Here is a 19,578-nt window from a genome sequence, read left to right on the forward strand (position 1 = left end):
TAAAAGGTACCTCGTGCTATCCATTTAATGAATAATTATTTTTAACAATAATGGGAAACGGTGGATGTGAGAAAGCATTACACCGTAGTGTTATGTTGATCATATCCAGTCAGTGCGCACGTCGTCCTTTCTGTTCTGTTGGGCCGATCGGACAAGATTGATGTAGGGGGCGGGAACAACACAGCTCAATAACACGTTTGGCAGTTTGTTGGTCTACCTTCCATGGTCAACTTAATATGTACTGTAAATGGTCCCCGTGACGTCGTCGCGGGTACTATTAAAAACCAGCGAGTACAATTAACAATGGGACTTAGGCTTCTAACCATCAGAAATATGTAACGTTATAGAATAAAAATGCGTCTAATGGCTTGCATCGTTTAACTATGTTAACAATAGTGCCAGCATTATCATTTAAGCTACGCTTAAACACGTGTTTAACAAATGTTTAACAAATAAGAGTGAGACATAACTACGGCTGTCAACATCTTATATCTGACTGCCATTGCCATAGTTGTTTTTAATCTTCTGCATGCTATGGATTGCTGTTCTGTGGTTGGTTAGCGTGAACGGCACCTGCCCCCTGTATTAACCAATCCCGTCCAGCGTTGTGTCCACGTGACTCCGCCTCGACTCAGGCTACTTCCAAAGTTAAAAACAGACTTTGTTTATCTTGCAGGCTGCTCGTTGAAATGTGCTTCGATTAGCCATTTTCTTTCAAGCTGGTTGTTTTGACCGAATATTTCGAACACTCCTACTGGAGTGTTATAGTCTTGATTTGTGTGTTTAATTGCATGCTATTTTGCATCTTTTTTTCAAGTGTTATATTATATTCTCATTGTATCATCGAGTGAGCAAAAAACAACAATAATTAGACGACGAGTAGGGCTTATATTTAGCACGCTTTTTGTCCAAATATTAATTTAAGATACCATTTAGGTATTGTTTGTTGAAAATTTAATTCGCTAAACCCGTCGGGATCGCAGCTATTTGACAGAACGTACAATAAAAAATAAACAAGCCTTTACAGAGCGCCATGGCGACCGAAGTGGAGACTTGGTCCACCGCTCAGCAACACGAGGGTGAGTTATCTTTACTAATAACCCAGTGCTTATTAATCGTCTCGATGACGATCGCATGCAAACGCGTCGAAGGACACATTGAATTTGGGTTGTGTGAAGACGGTTGCGTTCTGCGGTCCATTGTCCAAGAAAGGGATGGGCTGCGATACCAGCCATGCTCCATGTGCTCTCAAGCCCCCCGCAGCCCTCTGCGTCGTCAGCTGCAAATCTGGACCATGCCGTTTGCTTCCTCCACTGGGATACTATTTTACGCTAGTATATTTGATCGTGCAGTATTTTTGATAGACTTTTAAAATGGTGCAAACCTATACGACAAGATTAATACGCGGACTGTGTTTGATTGGTCGAAACGGCAGTCACTTCCGCTCCGATGTGTGATTTGTTTGTGTGACCATTTTTAATGTGGTGCACGGAAATTATTTTTTTATAAATTGGACGAGCGTTTAAACAAAGGCGTGCCATATATATGTTCGCTTGGCTTTCATGTCGTGGTGGAGCATTCTTATCTGCTCTTAGACATATCCCTGCACACTGTATATCCATTCAGTACAATGGTGACGTAAGCATGCACTACTCTTTACCTTTTGGACCAATAGGAATGCGACAAATTGTAATGTTGTGTTTTTGCAAGTTACGTAACATGTCTTTGCTTTGAACACAGTCAGCAACCATATGAGACATATTTGAAAATATGTACCTTTTTGTTTTATTTGATTATAGTTTGCTTATTTATTCTAGTTTGGATGCATGATGCTCCACATCATACATCCACACCTTTGCATTCACTCTGTACAGCATGTACTCATATTCATATTGACAATAGCCTGTTTGCAAAAAAGCTCAATAAAGTCTAGATTAATTTATGGTTATGGATATAATCAACCTGTCTCTCTATTGGCACATAACAAAGTTTGTATATTGCCCAGCAAAAATATGTTACTTTATCCAGTATTTCTAAAGCTATCACTGTTAAAAGCTATGTATCCTGTCTGCTGTTAACCCTAAAAAACCAAAGTAAACATGTTTGCTTCGTTTCTGGAGGATCAGAATCTGCTGGACCTAGGTCTTAGGAGCGTTTTTGAAACTCCTTAGATAAACATCAAGAGGAAAGCTTTATGGAGTGGCCTTAATGCCATAAATGTCGGGCCTGGTTTCCTCATGGCCTGCTGACTAAACAGAATGCTACGGTCTGCTTGTCGCTCTGCTGTCGACCTAGCAGGCCCACTGCTTACAAACACACAGCTTACTTTGTGTACGTCTTCATGTTTGGGATCAGAATGTGCGGAGCAGTCGCCACGTGCGACTGTACTCTGTGTTTTAGTACATTGGGGAAGTGGCTCGTTGGTGGATTGTTTTTGACTAAGGCCATACTGTTCCACTGTATCTTTACTGCACAGCATGGCTGTTCTGTTGATCGTTTCTGGTTTTCAGTTATTCATCCTAGAAGTTTTCACAATTCACCAAAAAGCACATTTTTTTACAAAGTTAACAAGATAATTCTCCAACTATATTTTAGCATTTTTGAAAGCTATATGCATCTTGTTCATAATGACCGTTGAACAGTTGGCACCACACCCACTCTGCACTATGGCTGCCAGAGATCAGTGATCTGTACAGTATGTATTCCCTGTCATGTCCTTCTATATTTCTCAGGGCATGACATTTACACCGCCAGGGTTAGGTGTGTGTGTGTGTGTGTGTGTGTGTGTGTGTGTGTGTGTGTGTGTGTGTGTGTGTGTGTGTGTGTGTGTGTGTGTGTGTGTGTGTGTGTGTGTGTGTGTGTGTGTGTGTGTGTGTGTTACGTACCTCGGTTTTTAAGTCACGTTCGGTATGTTTTTCAGTACTGCAGTTTTTAGTTTTTTTTATTAAACAATTTTTTGGGATTTGATTTAGATTTATGATATTGTATCAAACAAATGCCTTACACAAATGAAAATACATCAAATACAATTGAGGATAAAAACACAAAGTCCAGGTCTTATTTCCATTGTGGTCCTCAACACAAAAAATCAAGACAAGACAGTCACAGAGTGTGATAATCAATAAAAACGTTTTTAAAAATAAAAAAATATATATATATAATTTCTTTCGGTACTTACCAAAATGAAACGTGACTCAAACCGTTAGACCCGTACCGAAGTGTGTGTGTGTGTGTGTGTGTGTGTGTGTGTGTGTGTGTGTGTGTGTGTGTGTGTGTGTGTGTGTGTGTGTGTGTGTGTGTGTGTGTGTGTGTGTGTGTGTGTGTGTGTGTGTGTGTGTGTGTGTGTGTGTGCGCGCGCCAGTCCATCCACTACTATGTACAGTGGTAAAAAAAGTAGGTCAATTTCCTAAGAATGCGAATGGAGCACTCTTCAGACAAAATAAGCCATGTTCCTCTTCTCGGGCCGAAAGACTACACACTTCTACTAATAAATCAACCTGTGTATATATAGGTGGTCATGAGGGATAGAACCTACACATCTAAGGAAAGTCTTTAATCTAGGAAACCAGCTTTACAAGTCTAGCAGCCATGTGTCATAGAGCAACATATGTCTGCTCAACATACTCTTGACTTACACTATGCCTTTTTTAACTCGGCTATGCTCAGTCTTGTTTTCCTATAGTTTCGCAATCTCTTGCCTTGGCCTTCAGCCTTGAATTTCTTTTTTCATTTTTTTTTCTCCTCTCGCTGGCCTGCATCTCAGCTTGCAGTGTGGCCATTGGCCGGTCCCTAATTTACTCTGGCGGGGTCGTGGCATATAGCCTGCATGGGGGAGTGGAGCCCAAGAGGAGTCCACGGGACACGTGCGCACTTGTTTACAGCAGAGTGGCTAGTGACTGGTTGTCCCAGTGCTACAGGTTAAATCTGGGCTGTAAGCCCACACCGCACTAACTTGCCTTCCCTTCGCCTGCATGTTTGTATTCCTCACAGAGAACTGTGGTCGTGCAAACTGTGGCCGTAGTAGAATTTCCCCTTTTTAGACCCTACCACAATCATGCAACAGTCCACAGGGTGTTGCATAATACTTGTTGTATGGAAGTCACCAAAGAGAATAACTGAATAGGCCTCGTCCATTGCTTGTGTATGAGGGCAGCAACTGCCGAGTTTGGCAGACACAGCGGAGTATGGACACACTGAGTATTCATTACACGACTCGCCAGTATTTTGTCCTCGTTGCCCCCCCCCCCCCCCCCCGCTCACCCACCGCCTACGGTACCGTACGGTCATGTGACTCGAGTGAGTGCCCACGGCAGCCATATCAGGCAGAGCATCGGCCTCCTCCGCTGGTACGGACGAAGAGCACACGAAAACGGCTGAAGAGAATAAAAACAGATCCCTGCAGTCAGCAAGTTTTGTGCTGCTCTCCCACGCACGGGGGCCATCTGTGGCATACCACCGGGCTCTGATGTGGTTGCTACCCGGCCCATGTGAAGGCTGCGTGTGTTTGGGTGTCTTCAGCAACCTTTCTTAAGCACCTGATTGTTGGTTAAAAGGGGGAAGAAGTATTTAAAGAGTTCCTGTTCCCACATGGCAACTGTTTTAAGGTTTTTTGTTTCGGTTGAGAGATTATCAGATGAGACTGACTGCCAAGTGTTGCCTTGTGATATGCAAGTCTGCCGATAGTGGTTAATGCGATACTAGCGATGTGTACAACCAAAATGCTTTGTACCATCTCATCCAAGAACGGAGCTTTTGGAAAATGTTGTTTGGTGCACATCACCTTTAGTCGTCTATAGGTCGGTCATTCGTTAAAACAATGAATGAACTCGACTGTTTCTTTAGCATCGGGTGGAGGTTAAAACCATATCTCCTTTCAAAAACATGTCAACACAGCATACCTGAATAAGAGGTTCACTGGCTGTTGCTCAGTGTGTATTTCGTGTTGTGTCTTGTTGTTCTTGAGGTTTAGTTGAACCGAAGCTATGCTGTTTGCTTCATACCATAAATGCAACTGATTGCAGAGAAAATTACTTGGGCTGAAATAAACTGTCAATCGCTGTTCTCTTCGAGAAGGTCATTTTATAACTATTTTATCTACCAAGTTTCCAGTGGGGGATGAAATACATTGGCTTAACACTGTGTACGCTAAAGGGGGCGTGTCCTTTGTGGTTTCCTCTCATCCAATCACCAGGTGTGTTTGCTCTGGACGGTGACATGGCGGCCTACGACGATGACCTGAACGACTGCGAGGTCAACGGTAACTGGACGCCCCAGGAGAAGGCCCTCCACGAGGCCCGCCTGAAGGCCAAAGCCAAGCGCCGGCTGCGCAAGTCTTCGTCCCGCAACTCCACCAGCGACTCACTGTCGGAGTCGGGGGACCTGGTGCCCGGCGGGGACAGTCCCAAGGGGAAGGTCAACGCCAACGACCGCAAGTCACGCACCGGCAAAGGACGTGGCCTGCCCAAAAAAGGTCTGTTTTAAGACGAAATGAAGATCGTTAAAATGTGTTCATTAACAACGTATGCAAATATATGTATAATGGCCAATGGGGTCTGCTTAGGATTGTTCTGATGTCAGCCTTTATGTAGTGATAGCCATCCTTTCCCCTATTAATCATATTTGTTCTAATATCAACTTGTATTTGCAGAACGTTTCACTAAACCCAAGGACAAAGAACGTAAATCTGAGGCAGGTCCATGTAAGAGACTGTTGTTTGATGGGCTGTTTGTCTCCCAGGTGGGGCCGGTGGGAAAGGAGTGTGGGGGGCCGCTGGGATGGTTTATGAGGTCGAGGAGCCCGACGCAAAGGACCCCAACTACGATGAAGTGGCGCAGGTCAGTACACGCTGACTCCCTGTCTGTCCGTCTCACTCTCTGTGTGCCGGGTTCCCCGCGAAGACAATTGAGTGGAGGGGGAAGTGCTTCTGAGAAAGAGGCATGCGATGGCCCAGGGCTGTACCCTACGATCTGAAGAGAGGAGGCAGCGTGTTGAGTCGTCTCAAATTTGTCCGTCAAACAATCATGTGTATTTACAAATTCGTCAGTCAAACAATCATGTGTGATCACCCACAAAGTAATCGTGGGTGATCACAAAGAGACGTATTTCATATGGAAACGAGAAGACCACAACTTTAAAACGTTCATTTGCGAACTCTGTAGAAACAGTAGAAATACAACCAAAACAAAGTGGCCAGTCTGCTCAAGCTCAGCGCCGGTGATATTCAACGCGGAACGACTGGGTCACTCCACGGCCAAATTAGCGGTGTTAACTGAAAACTGAAACTCGTAAACAATGGGGCATGAAGAGAGGCAACCGCCGGTCAGGTTCCAGCAGGTGACCACGCCGGACCCACGGTGACTTGGACTGCTGAGTCTGCAGTGCCTTGCGCTCTTTCACCGAGGGCACAATTGTACGCACACGGACGCACACAACAACAACAAATCACAACGGAGTTATGAGGAGTATGCGCCTCGCCTATAGACAGCTGTGGGAAGCCCTGCAGTGTGTGTGACATGCTTGTAGTGTGAGCCAGTGTTGCACCCCCACAGGTCAAATCATGTTATTGTATCCATCTGTTTTCACCAATGAGGGACCTCTGCCCCAGTGGAGACGAGAGGACCTCACGTTGCAACTGACGTCAGTCCACACGCAGAATACAAACAAACACGCATACGCTCTCCGTTCTGATGAACTACGCTCCAAGCTGCCCTCTCTGTTCTTGAATAGAGGAGTCTCACACAAAACCCAATGGTTCGCTCTACTTATGGGACGCAGAGCCCAGACAGTGGACAGAAAGCACCCCCCCCCCCCACATAGTCTCTCTAATGTGATGGTCTATTCTGCTTGTGTATACTCGCCGGTATCCAAACACTCGGATCGCTGTGTGTGTCCCCATCACAATCACAGTGTTTTGACCTTCTGAGGTGCTAATCAAACCAGAGCGAAGGTGATGTTGAGGCTTTTTGGTCATGCGTCGGTCAGTGTGGCCTCTGGTTGCCCGTGGGAATGGAGCGTCTGGTCGGGCCGTCCCACTTGATATCAAACAGTCTTGAGTCATGCAGTTTCTTTCCAAACTCCCTTGGTTCCAGTGTGGCTTTAGGTAAACAGCCATGGGTGGCCCAGGGGAAACGCCCTGCGCAAAACCAAACACCCACTTTTTTTTTTGAAGGGTGGAATAGGAGTTGAATTGTGTAATCGCAGTATAACCGAATTCATCCATCAACTGCATCAATTTGGGGAGGCATAAACAACTGCTAGTGAGCAAAGCAGTGTGTTTTATTTATTAATGTCTTGTTCAGCCAGATCACTCCTTTCCTCATAGTTTAGGCTCAGTTATTTTTATAGAGGGAACTGGAAAAGTGAGGCGTGTGCCAGGGCTCCTTTGTTCTAGGAGTGACTCTGGTGTTTATTATGAAGTGGTGCATATTTGTGCGCTGTGCACACGTGTTGCATCAGAGCACCGAATCATCTGTTCTATTCGGCACTGAAGAAATATCTGTTTTGAGCCCTCCCTGAGTTGAATTTCTCCCCTGTCGTAAATGATTGAATCCTCCAATCCAATAATGTTCTTGATTTATAAAATAATGATTAGTGTGTAAACATACACGCAAGGTATTTCGACCAGATGAGAGAAGTTCATATAAATGAATTGTAAATCCAACTGAAATTGTAAAGCTTTTTGTGAAGTTTGCTTCTGTGTCTCTGAACAGGGTGACACAGTGTACGCCACGGTGGTGCCGGAGCTGGACGAGAAGATGCTGGAGAAGACGGTGAACCCCATCGTCAAGGAGTACTTTGAACACGGAGACACTAAAGAAGTCCAGGTAATGTGAAGCGACACACACAGACGGATCATGAGAAGGGTTTTTGTCCATCCAGAAGCTATATGCATAACTGACTAGATCAGTGGTTCTCATCCTGTTTTGGTCCGTGACACTATTTTGGGTTCAGATTATTTTGTGACCCCCAGACCTCTAAGATTTCTGTGCATCTCTGCTTCCACACATCATTTGTACCCAATCAACCACCCACATTGGTATCAGGCACGGTTGGGGTACACTGCTCTAGATGTAGATACTCCAGCATGAATCAACCTACAGACCATGTGCCTGATATTGCAGTTTTTTTTAATTTATATTGACAAGTTTAACAGAACAATGCAGCCATCAAAACTACTAAGTCTTTCCCAATGTAAAATTCATATTTCCCCGGATAATCCATTGAGCCAATCTAATAGTCTTTCTCTGTCTCTCTCTCTTGTCTCTGTCTCCTTGCCCCAGGCTTTGTTGAAGGGCCTAAACCTGGGTGCTCACAAGTTCGAGTTCTCCTCCCTGGCTCTGTGCCTCTCCCTCGAGGGCAAGGCCAGCCACCGGGAGCTCACGTCCCGCCTGCTGTCCGACCTGCTGGGCAAGGAGCTGTCCCAGTCCGACATGGCCCGCGCCTTCGACAAGATGCTGAAGGAGCTGCCTGAGCTCATCCTGGACACCCCGGAGGCCCCCAAGGTAGGCAGCAGGACCAGGGAAAGGAAACGCAGGGAGGAAACACCGCCATTTGTGGTGAATCCGGCAATGGATACGGCAGCTGTCGACGGGCTATTGGTGTCGGGTGATTTTTACTGCCATGTGGATATGATACTAGTGGGACCAATCAGAAGAAACTGTAATGGCAATGTTTGTGTGTGAATTCGAGTATCTTTGCTTGCAGAACAAATAATATCTACTCAAAACTAGGGGTGTAACGATACACAAAAGTCACAATTCGGTACATACCTCGGTTTTTAAGTCACATTCGGTATGTTTTTCGGTACAGCAGTTTTTATTATTTTATTTTTATTAAACAATTGGATTTTAATTTGATTTATTAAATTGTATCAACAAATGCCTTACACAAATGAAAAGACATCAAATACAATTGAGGATAAAAACACAATAAAGTCCAGGACTTATTACCATTGTGGTCCTCAACACAAAACATCAGGACAAGACAAGACAGTCACAGAGTGTGTGATAATCAATAAAAACTTTATTTTTTTTCATTTTTATTTTTTAGGTACGTACCGAAATGAAACATGCATCAAACCGTTAGACCCGTACCGAAAAAATTTCGGTACGAATGAGTATCATTACTAACCTGACTCTCGCCAGATGAATTTCGTTCCGCCTGGCTCCACTCATCCATCTGTCAGGTTATATCATTACACCCCTACTCAAAACTACTTTTAATTGAGGGGGAGGCCAGGAAAACACACCCAGTGTGTCTTGCGTGTACATGCACCTTTTGGAAGACATGACGAGATTGACTGGCGTGTTTTGTGCCCCAGATGTTGGGACAGTTCCTGGCCCGAGCCATAGCGGACCACGTGCTGCCCATGGCCTTCCTGGACTGCTACAAGGGCAAGGTGGACTGTGTCCACGCCAGGTAAGGGAAACGATAACCTCATCACTCATTTATTTTCTCTCTTTTACACAGTGTGTAATACAGTACGTCAAAGGTGTTAGGCTGGCGTTGGCTCTATCATACTTCTGGATGGACACTCCCACTTGGGATGTCACCAGTTGATAGGTTTCAAAAAATGGCGTGACATTACTGGTGGTCACATAGGGGCCCTTTGAGTCAGAGCAGTACATTTTCCAGGTGTGTGTGGATAGAATCGATTTTTTTGTTGTTGTTTTTTTCCACTCACGCTTCTGCTGATGCCATCTTTCCAGGGCGGCGTTGGACCGCGCTGCCGTGCTGCTGTCCATGAAGCGGGAGATAGTACGACTAGACAACGTGTGGGGTGTTGGCGGTGGGCTGCGGCCTGTCAAGCATCTCGTCAAGGAGGTGAGCCCCTTGCCTGGCACAGCGCCACGATGAGAGATGGCTTTAATCAGACATTGTTGAGGAAGATTTGGCTTAGAAGATTGATTGCTAATGAGGTGTTCAGTAAAGGGTGGCAAATTGTGTTTGTAAAATTGCCTCGGTTTTTGGCCACAAAGTATTGTGAACATTGGGGAAAGTATTGACTGTGAATCTGATAGGCTATCTGATAGCAAATGCATTCTGGGTAAAGTGTGCTATCTGCGGTCATGCTTGTTCAGCAGAAATTGTCGTTGACAGGATGTTGGATCTCCTAAACAAAAGGGAAGAGCACCCTATTTATATGCACCCACAACATCAATCTAGCATGCACACACAACACAACATACCTAATTATCTACGGTAATACACACACACCACTAAATAGCGATGATAATACACCAGCAAGGTAGGGTTATATTGGCGTATTGGTAGCATACTCCTGGGCTTTTTAAAATGACTCAATAGTTTGTTCAACCTCAGGAGTTTAAAGTGTGGTTTGTTTGAAGAAGAGGCAGGAGACCTCTTTCAAATCCCTGTTGTCGTCGTCTCTGGCTTTTTCCTCTTTTAGCTTGTCTAGTCTCTCTCTAGCTTAAATGCATACAGCCAACGTGAGTTCAGAGGCCATGCAAAAATAACAGTCTCTCATTAAACGTTCACATAAAAGTTCAACCCTGTAGTTATCCGAGCTGTGCCATATGTCTGTGAAAAACATGTTGGGAAGAGTTTGATCTTCAGCCCTCTGTGCTCCGTACGGCCAGTATCTGTAAGATAAACGAATGATTCTGCTAGAACAAAGTCATGATTGTATTACCTTTTTTATGGCATCTTAGATAGCTACCCTTTTATGACATACAAGTTGTGTTTGTCAACGATGAAGGGGCACTTACTGATCTGCAAAAGATCTTTTTGTATGCATGCCTGGCATTCACCAAAAAAATGTAAGTGATTGAGTGCCTCAATCTGCTGCCTTCTCTTATCCTGTACCGTGTCAGAGATTGCACACATTATACATTTGAACTTTACTTTGACTCAAAACATTGTATCCAAACTCTGTGTGTGTGTTCCAGATGATCCTGCTATTGAAGGAGTACCTGGTGTCTGGGGAGGTGTCAGAGGCAGAGCGATGCCTCAAGGACCTGGAAGTACCCCACTTCCACCACGAGCTAGTCTACGAGGTATGTACAAGCTAGACCCGAACAAGTTGTAAACCACAGGATGACATTGTCAACACCGCCACCTTGTGGTCAATCGTCATTCAATGGAATTTATTTATTTTAAATTATTTATAATTTACTAATCAATGAGTTGCACATTAAATGTTATTAAAAATTTATATTTGAATTAAAACATCTTGTGTTTCTATTTTATATTTGTTTGCATTGCCTTTCAGGCTATAGTGATGGTGCTGGAGTCCAAAGGGGACACCGCCATCCATATGATGGTGAAGCTCCTGCAGTCGTTCTGGAAGTCGGGCCTCATCACCGTGGACCAGATGAACCGGGTCAGTTTGGGTTTTAAAAAAAACTGGTGGGAAAGGATTGTGTAGCGGCTAGGATGTTGGGACACCCGGCAGAATGGTAGGCTTCAATCCTCACATCTGCTGCCTACCTGTAGACCTCCTTGAGCCAGATGCCCTAACCCCTGCCTGCTCCCTGAAGACATTCTACCTGTATTCACTTTTAAGTCGCTATGGATAAACCATTTGATTGACTATTAGCCATTAGGTTCTGTTGACGAAACCTGTTGTAGTGATGCAGGTTTTTTGTGGATGAACGGGTTTCAGGGTTTCCAGCGTGTGTACGACGAGCTGCCAGAGATCTGCCTGGACGTGCCGCACGCCCACTCCATCATGGAGACCTTCGTGGACCTGTGTTACCAGGAGTCGGTCATCAGCAAACATCTCAGAGACACCTGTCCATCCAGGTGAGCGGCACGCACCAACCACTAGGGGACGCAAACCCCCTGACACCAGTAACTGTGACAGAGAGTTATCTACTTGCCTGTCTAATCGGACATCAACATTGTGTCAATGAACTTGTCATTTGTTGAATTTCATTGGACTCGAATGCCACATCAATTCCTTCCACATAATGGTAATGGTAGGCATTATTTTAAGGTGACATGCAGTGTGATTTAAGGGTTATCGTTTTTGATTGAGTGATTGGTTTAATTGATCATATACAACTTGTTTATACACTTGCACCAAAATAACACGTACATTAAAGGTGACATATTACACCACCAGGTGTGAGTGTGATTAGCCGTTACAAGCAGTTTCAAAAATCGACCTCTTCTGACATCATCACAAGTGGGCGTGTCCACCTAGATCTGCGCTGCATAGATCAGGTAGGTCTACCAGCCTACCCAGTGGACTGTAGCAAACGTTGCTCATCTATCCGTCATACATCTAGGTGGACACGCTCACTTGTGTCGTCAGAAGAAGCCGATTTTGAAAACTGCTTGTAACGGCTAATCACACTCAAACCTGGTGATATAATATGTCACCTTTTAATAAAGATCAAGAATACTGCAAAATAGCAGCAAACATTGAATTTCCTTTGTGGGCCTGATATTGCGTCTGATATTTATAAGATATACCCAGTTGACTGCTCAGACCCTTTGCCAACAGCCAACGGTCCTCATTGCATTAGTTGATTATGCTTCTTCTTTTTTTGCCCACCAGAGGTCGAAAGCGCTTCGTCAGTGAGGGAGACGGCGGATTGGTCAAGAACTGATGAAGAGCAGAGCGGGAGGAGCAAGGAAGAAGGCGCATGGCGCCTTACTCCCTCACTCTTCGTTGCACTCCACTCATCTTGTAATCTGAATCTGCCCGTTCACCGGCCTGCTAGTTTACCTTGCTGTACCTTTTGTTGTCACGACACACATCCAAACCAGCATCGAAACGTAGGAGAGAGTAGACGACATGAGGCCAAGGAAGCCCAGTCCCCGTCATCTGTTTATTTCAATAAAATTTGTAAAAAGTATTCATGACTGCCTGGGTTTAACTTAAACTCTTAAGGTTAGGTTTTTCTGCGCCTTAGGCTTTGTACAAAACCCGGAAGGATTTGATTTCAGGCAGTGAAAGGTGTCACATGGGTTCCTTCAGGGTGCATTTTTTTATTTGACATTTATTTGGTGCTTTAAGTCTTTTGCCGTGCTCTACCTTGGAATTTGTACGTCCCTGTTAATAATTTGGATTCTGATTGTATTACAGAATGAAAAGCACTTAGCAAATAGTACTTTGTAGCAGAGCTCAACAACAGCAGCACACAGTCTTTAATTATTCTGCTGCACATGTATGATTTCATTCTGAAGTACATGCTTTCATTTGTCAATTCATTGTTGTACTGGGATTTTTCTTTTGCAGGGTTTTCTCTGTTCCTTGTCCCTGTCGCTGCGTATTAAGGCCCTTGTTCATAATGAAAAGCAGTCAAGACAAAAAAAAGCATTTTGTGTACCGTTTCAATATTCATATGATACTCTGTTCAGGGCATGTATGTCTAACTGGCCCATTGCTTCGCCAGGTGAGAGTCAATTGGGGTTGGTTATTTTTGTAAATTGGAAATCTGTAACCTGTGATTGACTATTGTAATAGCCACTTGACTAGACAGGCATATGGCGTTGTCACACAGTGTAATGAAATTCTGAAACCCCAATGAATGGCTAATCTTAGGTTTGGTAACTGGTTACCCTGGTCTAAAAATGAATGTTAAAATTCTGCTAAAAGTGTCCATAAAAACTATGCCCTGGTTTATATCTCGCTACAGAGACTTTGTTGATGTATGTTCCAGACTATGTTTATACAGTGTTTGTGGGTATAATTTCACATGTTGACCAAAGTAAGGGATATGGAACACAATATATTACATTCATTAAAAAAAAAAAGTTCAAAAATGTGATCTTATTCTTAATTAACCGGTTTCTTTGCTGGGAAAATATCATGCACATTTGACAAATCGTTATGTTAGGCCTTTTAATATTTATATATTTGCCCAGATTTTAACCTCTTAAGATGTGGACGTGAAATGAATTACAAAAAGTAAATTATGTAACGATTATAATAACTTAAGTGAGGAAAATGTGCTTGCTAAAGGTGAAGTTACCGGGTTTCAAACCATAGACGGTGTGTTTGTAGATAGATCTACGCTGGGACACGTCAGTGGTGGAGTGGCGATGGGGGCGGGACCAGGAAGTGAATAGCCAAGCTAGCAGCAGATAATGAGTAGCTGAGCCATTCATTTGACAGGTGAGAATTAGTTATTCAAAAACAAAGTTAGCGCAATGAAATATATACCTCTTGTTGAACCCTGCGAAGCATTTCTAGATCACTAAATGTATATACAGTGTGCTTTAGCCAAAGTCGTTTGTTTAGCGTATTGGTAACGCTTCAGTGTGGCACCCGTCTGCACGTCAAATGCCTAGCTTGGTGACATGCTTTGCGTAAAGGAGTAATAGCAGTGTTTCAGTTAAGCTTCTTTCCATTTGTCGTAAGAATGAAAACATTTAATTTGCAGCTTCCTCAAGCAAAAGGATTCAGCTCAGACGTGCTAACTCGATACAATACACAGACACAATACAATCTCGCAAGCAGCTTTATTGTCAGCTTCCTGTATAATAATTGCATGAACAAAACAAAAGCACGAGTGCATAATGTGAGTTGATTCCTTAAACAAAAGCATACAAAATATACTGAGTAGCCTACTGTGTACACGTTCCATAACCATTCAAATACATTAGAATAACATAATATATTTATTTATGGTGCGAACCAGGCAACTCCATTCTAGTATTTTGGAAGACGGAAGCTCACCTCTATCACCTTATAGTGTTGTATCAATGTTAATTTATATAAATGTCCTTTGTTTCGGCAGGTCATGATGGGCAGGCAGAGGAAGCGGGTTGGGGCAGGGGAAGCTGCACCCCTCCTGCGGAAAGACGAGAAGCCCATTGGCTTGCACTTCAAGGAGAAGAAGAAGAAAGTGGACATTGGCAAAGTGTTTATCAATATCTCAATCGGCCTTTGCATTTTCAGCCTGGTTTGGTTTTTCTATGCCCTGTACATGCGGTCCAGCCTGGCTAAACGTGTGGCCACACTGCACCCTTCGCCACGAGTCCTCAATGACAACAGCACCAGCGCAGAGGTTTCCCCAGAGAGGTTCTGGGGATCCTACAGGCCTCAGGTCTACTTTGGGATGAAAACCAGAAGTCCTAAATCCATCGTTACAGGTAACCCCTCACTACTACTATTTCTACTACTATTACTTCTATTTACTTGAGCAGTTCCTTAGTAGACAATGGTATATCCAAAGCAGGCTTACACAGTTAATCAAGATGTATCAATAAGGAGCATAAAGGGGTAAGGCATCTTGATGCCTACAGGGCAGGCTGTATACATTTGGGATCGAACCCAGAACCCAAACTTAACCCTGAACGTGGCGTTCCATTCGTGTTGTCCAAGTGACTTTCCGGGGTGCTTCAGACGTCACTACCTAGGGACACCGGCGGCGAGGTGTGGGGCGTGGCGATCCGTCTTTGCAGCCGTGTCCCCCTTCAGCCAGATAGGGCATCCAATCATTTAACATAGCAACCGGGATTGGGCATTTCGGAGCTAAGGCCTTGATACATATCTTCCTATATATTTTCCCATCCCCACGCACCACAAACTGATATCATGCCTCTCTCTGCAGGCCTGATGTGGATGCGGCAGTTCTCCAGCATGGACGTGAACCTGAGGCACACTTGTGAGCAGGGGGACAACCTGCAGGGCTACGGCTGGCTGATGCACGACGGCCTCAGCTTCGGCGTCCAGGAGGTCCGCGATAAGGACTTCACCCTGACCACCGAGTTTGTCAAGCGGAGGGGCGGGGACCACGGTGGTGACTGGACCTGGAGGATCACGGCGAAACAGCATGTGAGGACCGGGGATTATAGCACTTCTTATTCAAGTTCCTTCAATCTGTGTAGGCTCATTGTTTTTATTCTTTGGAAAATTTAGATTAGATTAGATTTTTGCTTTCCTAAATTGAAATTCACATATGCTATAATATTATTATTATGGAAATAGATATATCCTACCTGGGGGCACGATAGTCTAGTGGTTACACAGTTTGACTGCCAGATGAAAGCTTCTAGGTTTGAACCCAAGTGTCTGCAATCCTTATCCAAGATGCCACCACCTACAACTCAATGACGTGTATATAGAATTCACCGTTAGTCCCATCGGATTGCAACATCTGCTCAAAACCTAAACGGTAATAGTATTTGCCTCCCAAAATGTTGATTTCCCTTATTCTCCTTCTTCTGTTCTTTAAACTGCACCACCAGAGTTCCTCCCGCCAAGCGCCAGTCATCTCGCTGATGTTTTACGCAGCGGCAGATACGCAGGGCTCTCTGGAAGCTCACGTGGAAGAGAAGAAAGGTCTGGGATCCATCACCGGCTTCTCTAAGGAGCTTGGACACTTCAAGATCACCTTCCGCAAGCCTGTCACTGGGGAGCTGTCCAACGTCAAATATGCTTGGTATGTCGAGGGGTTCTGAAGGGTGGAAGAAAGATGATTGTAGTTATTGAAAATAAGGTGACAGACTCTAGAGTTACAATTTAGTAATCAAGCAGAAGCTTTTTTTTCTCAGTGAGAAATACCAAGCAAACATAAATTGTGTCAGCATTGTGTGCAGAGTAGCTATAGGAATCATACAAAACGATCTTGTATGATGGTGGAAAATAGTGCTGTATTTATAGATTCATGATTCAATGCGTGTTGATGAGGTATTTAATCAGTAGTTGCGTAGTGGCTGCACTCACTAAATCAGTTTTACTAAATCCTTGGCCACCCACGCTTCTTTTGTAAATGCTTTGGCTGCAAGGGAAGGCAAGGCTGCTTTAGGGAAAACCAATAATAAATGTGCCCCGATTTTCTCTCGTCTTTTAAGCTACAACAACCTTCAGACTGTTACTCCAGGCTTGGAGCGGCTGACCGACATTGTAAAGAACAGCCTCTCTCGGAGGTTTGTCTACAGCCCTCCCTCTGGTGAAAAGAGGCATTACATTGCGGTTGACACCTACAAGCCTCCACACCAGCAGCACCAGCAGCAGCCCGACGACCCCAGGAAGGAGAGCGACTTCCTGGTCCACCAGGTAACCGTAGAGACCCCGTTCCAGATTGAGGTTCTGTTTGAGTCGGCCAGCTTCCACAGTAGACCCAACCAGCTGGTCGGGGTCACCATGACGGAGGAGCTGGAGAGGAGGAAAGCCAAGTTTGACGCCAGGTTTGAGAGGACCTTCGGCCTGGAACGAAAGGGCTTCAGTCAGGCTCAGGTCAGGTTCAGCAAGGCAGCCCTCAGCAACATGCTGGGCGGAATGGGCTACTTCTATGGCCAGTCGGTGGTGCAGTCGGCCTACAACGAATACCCGCTGTTATATCCTGAGGGCGCGCTGTTCACCGCCGTTCCCTCGCGCTCTTTCTTCCCTCGGGGGTTCCTTTGGGACGAGGGCTTCCACCAGCTGCTGCTCAGTAAATGGGACCCTCAGGTGACGCGAGAGGCGACCGCCCATTGGCTAGACCTCATCAACGTGGAGGGTTGGATCCCTCGCGAGCAGATCCTGGGCGACGAGGCACGCAGCAAGGTCCCGGGTGAGTTTGTGGTGCAGCGGAATGAGAACGCCAACCCGCCCACCCTCTTCCTGGCGCTGCAGGAGCTCATCGAGCAGCATTCTTCCAACCCTGACGCTCCAACATCACTGCCCACACTGGCGTTCCTACGGCGGCTCTTCCCAAGACTGAAGACCTGGTTTGAATGGTACAACACCACACAGTCCGGACCCGTGCCCAATTCCTACCGCTGGCGGGGCCGAGACAAGGACACCAACCTCTTCTTGAACCCGAAGACCCTGACCTCCGGTCTGGACGACTACCCGAGGGCCTCCCACCCGTCCGGGGAAGAGCGGCACGTGGACTTGCACTGCTGGATGGCCCTGGCCTCAGGCATCATGGCTAGCATCGCGCGGCTCCTCGGGGAGCCCCACGCTGACTACGAACAGACGCACCAGGTGCTCAGTGACAACGGCCTGCTGAACGAGCTCCACTGGTCGGACCAGCTGGGGGCATACAGCGACTACGGGAACCACACGCAGGCCGTGTCCTTGCAGCAGGAGAAGGTGTACGTGCCGCCCGGTCAGCCACGGCACCACTATGCCGTCGCCCGCCTCGTGCGTTCAGTACGGCGTGCGCCCAAGCTGCAGCACGTGAACGCCTTGGGCTACGTCAGCCTCTTCCCGTTCCTGCTGCACATCCTGCACGCCGACTCTCCCAAGCTGGAGCACATACTCCGAGACATGAGGGACCCGGACAAGCTGTGGACGCCCTACGGCCTCCGCTCGCTCTCCAAGACGGACCCCATGTACATGAAGCGAAACACGGAGCACGACGCCCCCTACTGGAGGGGACCGATCTGGATCAACATCAATTATTTGGCTGTCAGAGCCCTGAACCACTACAGCAGTGTGGAGGGGCTGTATCAGGAGAAGGCAGCAGCCCTTTATAATGAACTCAGGACTAACATCGTCAACAACGTTTACAGGCAGTACGTTGAGACGGGGTATATATGGGAGCAGTACAATGACAACACTGGCCGAGGCCAAGGAAGCCATCCATTCACTGGCTGGTCAGCCTTGACCGTCTTGATGATGGCAGAACAGTACTAATGCTATAGACCCTTTCTCAAGGTCTTTAAGTAATTGGCCCTCATCCATCGCTCAGCTGATGCTCAAGCAGGCATTATGTATTAGTTCAAATGTTTTCTACCAAAATATCTATTTCCAGAATAGGTGTTAATAAGGTGATTTAAAAAAAAAAAAAAAAAACCTTGTTGCTTTATCACATTTTGTTGTCGTAGTCATGCCGTGTGTTTGCTATGTGTGGAGCCATTGGACAGATAAATGCCATGCTTCTTGTTCCGCATCAGCTTCAGGAATGTGTACCACTGGCTTTCCATGAAAATACATTATATATACAAATACAAGAAATCCTGTATTTAGATATGCAGGATGAATTTGAGGGTCAATTGACATTTGGAAATTGCACCTTTTTTTTGGATGTGTTTCCTAATCAACTGGAAACTACTTAAAAAGATGAGTGTTTGAGCAACCAGGATAACAGGTGTTTTTGATAAAGCTGATGAACGAGGGGCATTGTCTTCAATAGTGCCAATAATTATTTTTGTCACGATTCTCCAGTTGTATTAATGATTTAATAATTCAAAGGGTGGAACTTGTCTGTGATTATCTTATCAGCATTACTTCTGGAAGGGTTGGGGTTAAAATAAAATAATCCTGACTTGAAGTATGTTTTATTGAGAAACAATAAATCATATCTTCAAACGTTGCTGTTGGGTGTTTGTGTTGGCTGTAGAGGACATAGAATTGTTATTGTATTGGTCATTCAGTAATGAGTGCTTCATTAATTAGTTATCTACAGAATATTCTGTAGATACTGACTGATTAATATTTCTTCATTGCACTTCAAATCGTTCTCTAACAAGCCATTTCTAAGTACTAGACATATGAACCTACCGGTATACATGTTCTGTAGGAGGGTGAAAATCTGACATTGATAACCACCAGCTAGATCTTTATTTATTTTCTATGGTTTGACTCAAACCATTTTGAGGCGAGATCTTGGTTTGGAACTGCATTACTTCCACAGAGCGAAGGCGAGTTAGTGACTGCAAGTTCCTTTCACT

The 19,578-nt window shown here is 45.1% G+C and overlaps 2 protein-coding genes across 2 annotated transcripts; both read left to right on the forward strand.

Annotated features, from left to right (window-relative positions):
* The first annotated feature begins 675 nt into the window (after positions 1-675).
* On the forward strand, positions 676-13,728 carry pdcd4a (programmed cell death 4a). The gene is made up of 11 exons (XM_084465530.1): positions 676-1,079; positions 5,192-5,470; positions 5,737-5,834; positions 7,710-7,823; positions 8,280-8,501; positions 9,320-9,417; positions 9,708-9,822; positions 10,908-11,015; positions 11,231-11,341; positions 11,624-11,763; positions 12,524-13,728. The coding sequence occupies exons 1-11, from the start codon at positions 1,034-1,036 to the stop codon at positions 12,573-12,575; spliced, it is 1,383 nt and encodes a 460-aa protein (XP_084321656.1). The 5' UTR covers positions 676-1,033; the 3' UTR covers positions 12,576-13,728.
* Positions 13,729-14,029: 301 nt separating this feature from the next.
* mogs (mannosyl-oligosaccharide glucosidase) lies at positions 14,030-19,098 on the forward strand. Its single transcript, XM_084465576.1, has 5 exons — positions 14,030-14,086; positions 14,712-15,066; positions 15,528-15,751; positions 16,165-16,358; positions 16,771-19,098. The coding sequence occupies exons 2-5, from the start codon at positions 14,715-14,717 to the stop codon at positions 18,539-18,541; spliced, it is 2,541 nt and encodes an 846-aa protein (XP_084321702.1). The 5' UTR covers positions 14,030-14,086; positions 14,712-14,714; the 3' UTR covers positions 18,542-19,098.
* The last annotated feature ends 480 nt before the right edge of the window (positions 19,099-19,578 follow it).

Source organism: Micromesistius poutassou (assembly GCF_964030765.1).
Source record: "Micromesistius poutassou genome assembly, chromosome: 3".
Lineage (NCBI taxonomy): Eukaryota > Metazoa > Chordata > Actinopteri > Gadiformes > Gadidae > Micromesistius > Micromesistius poutassou.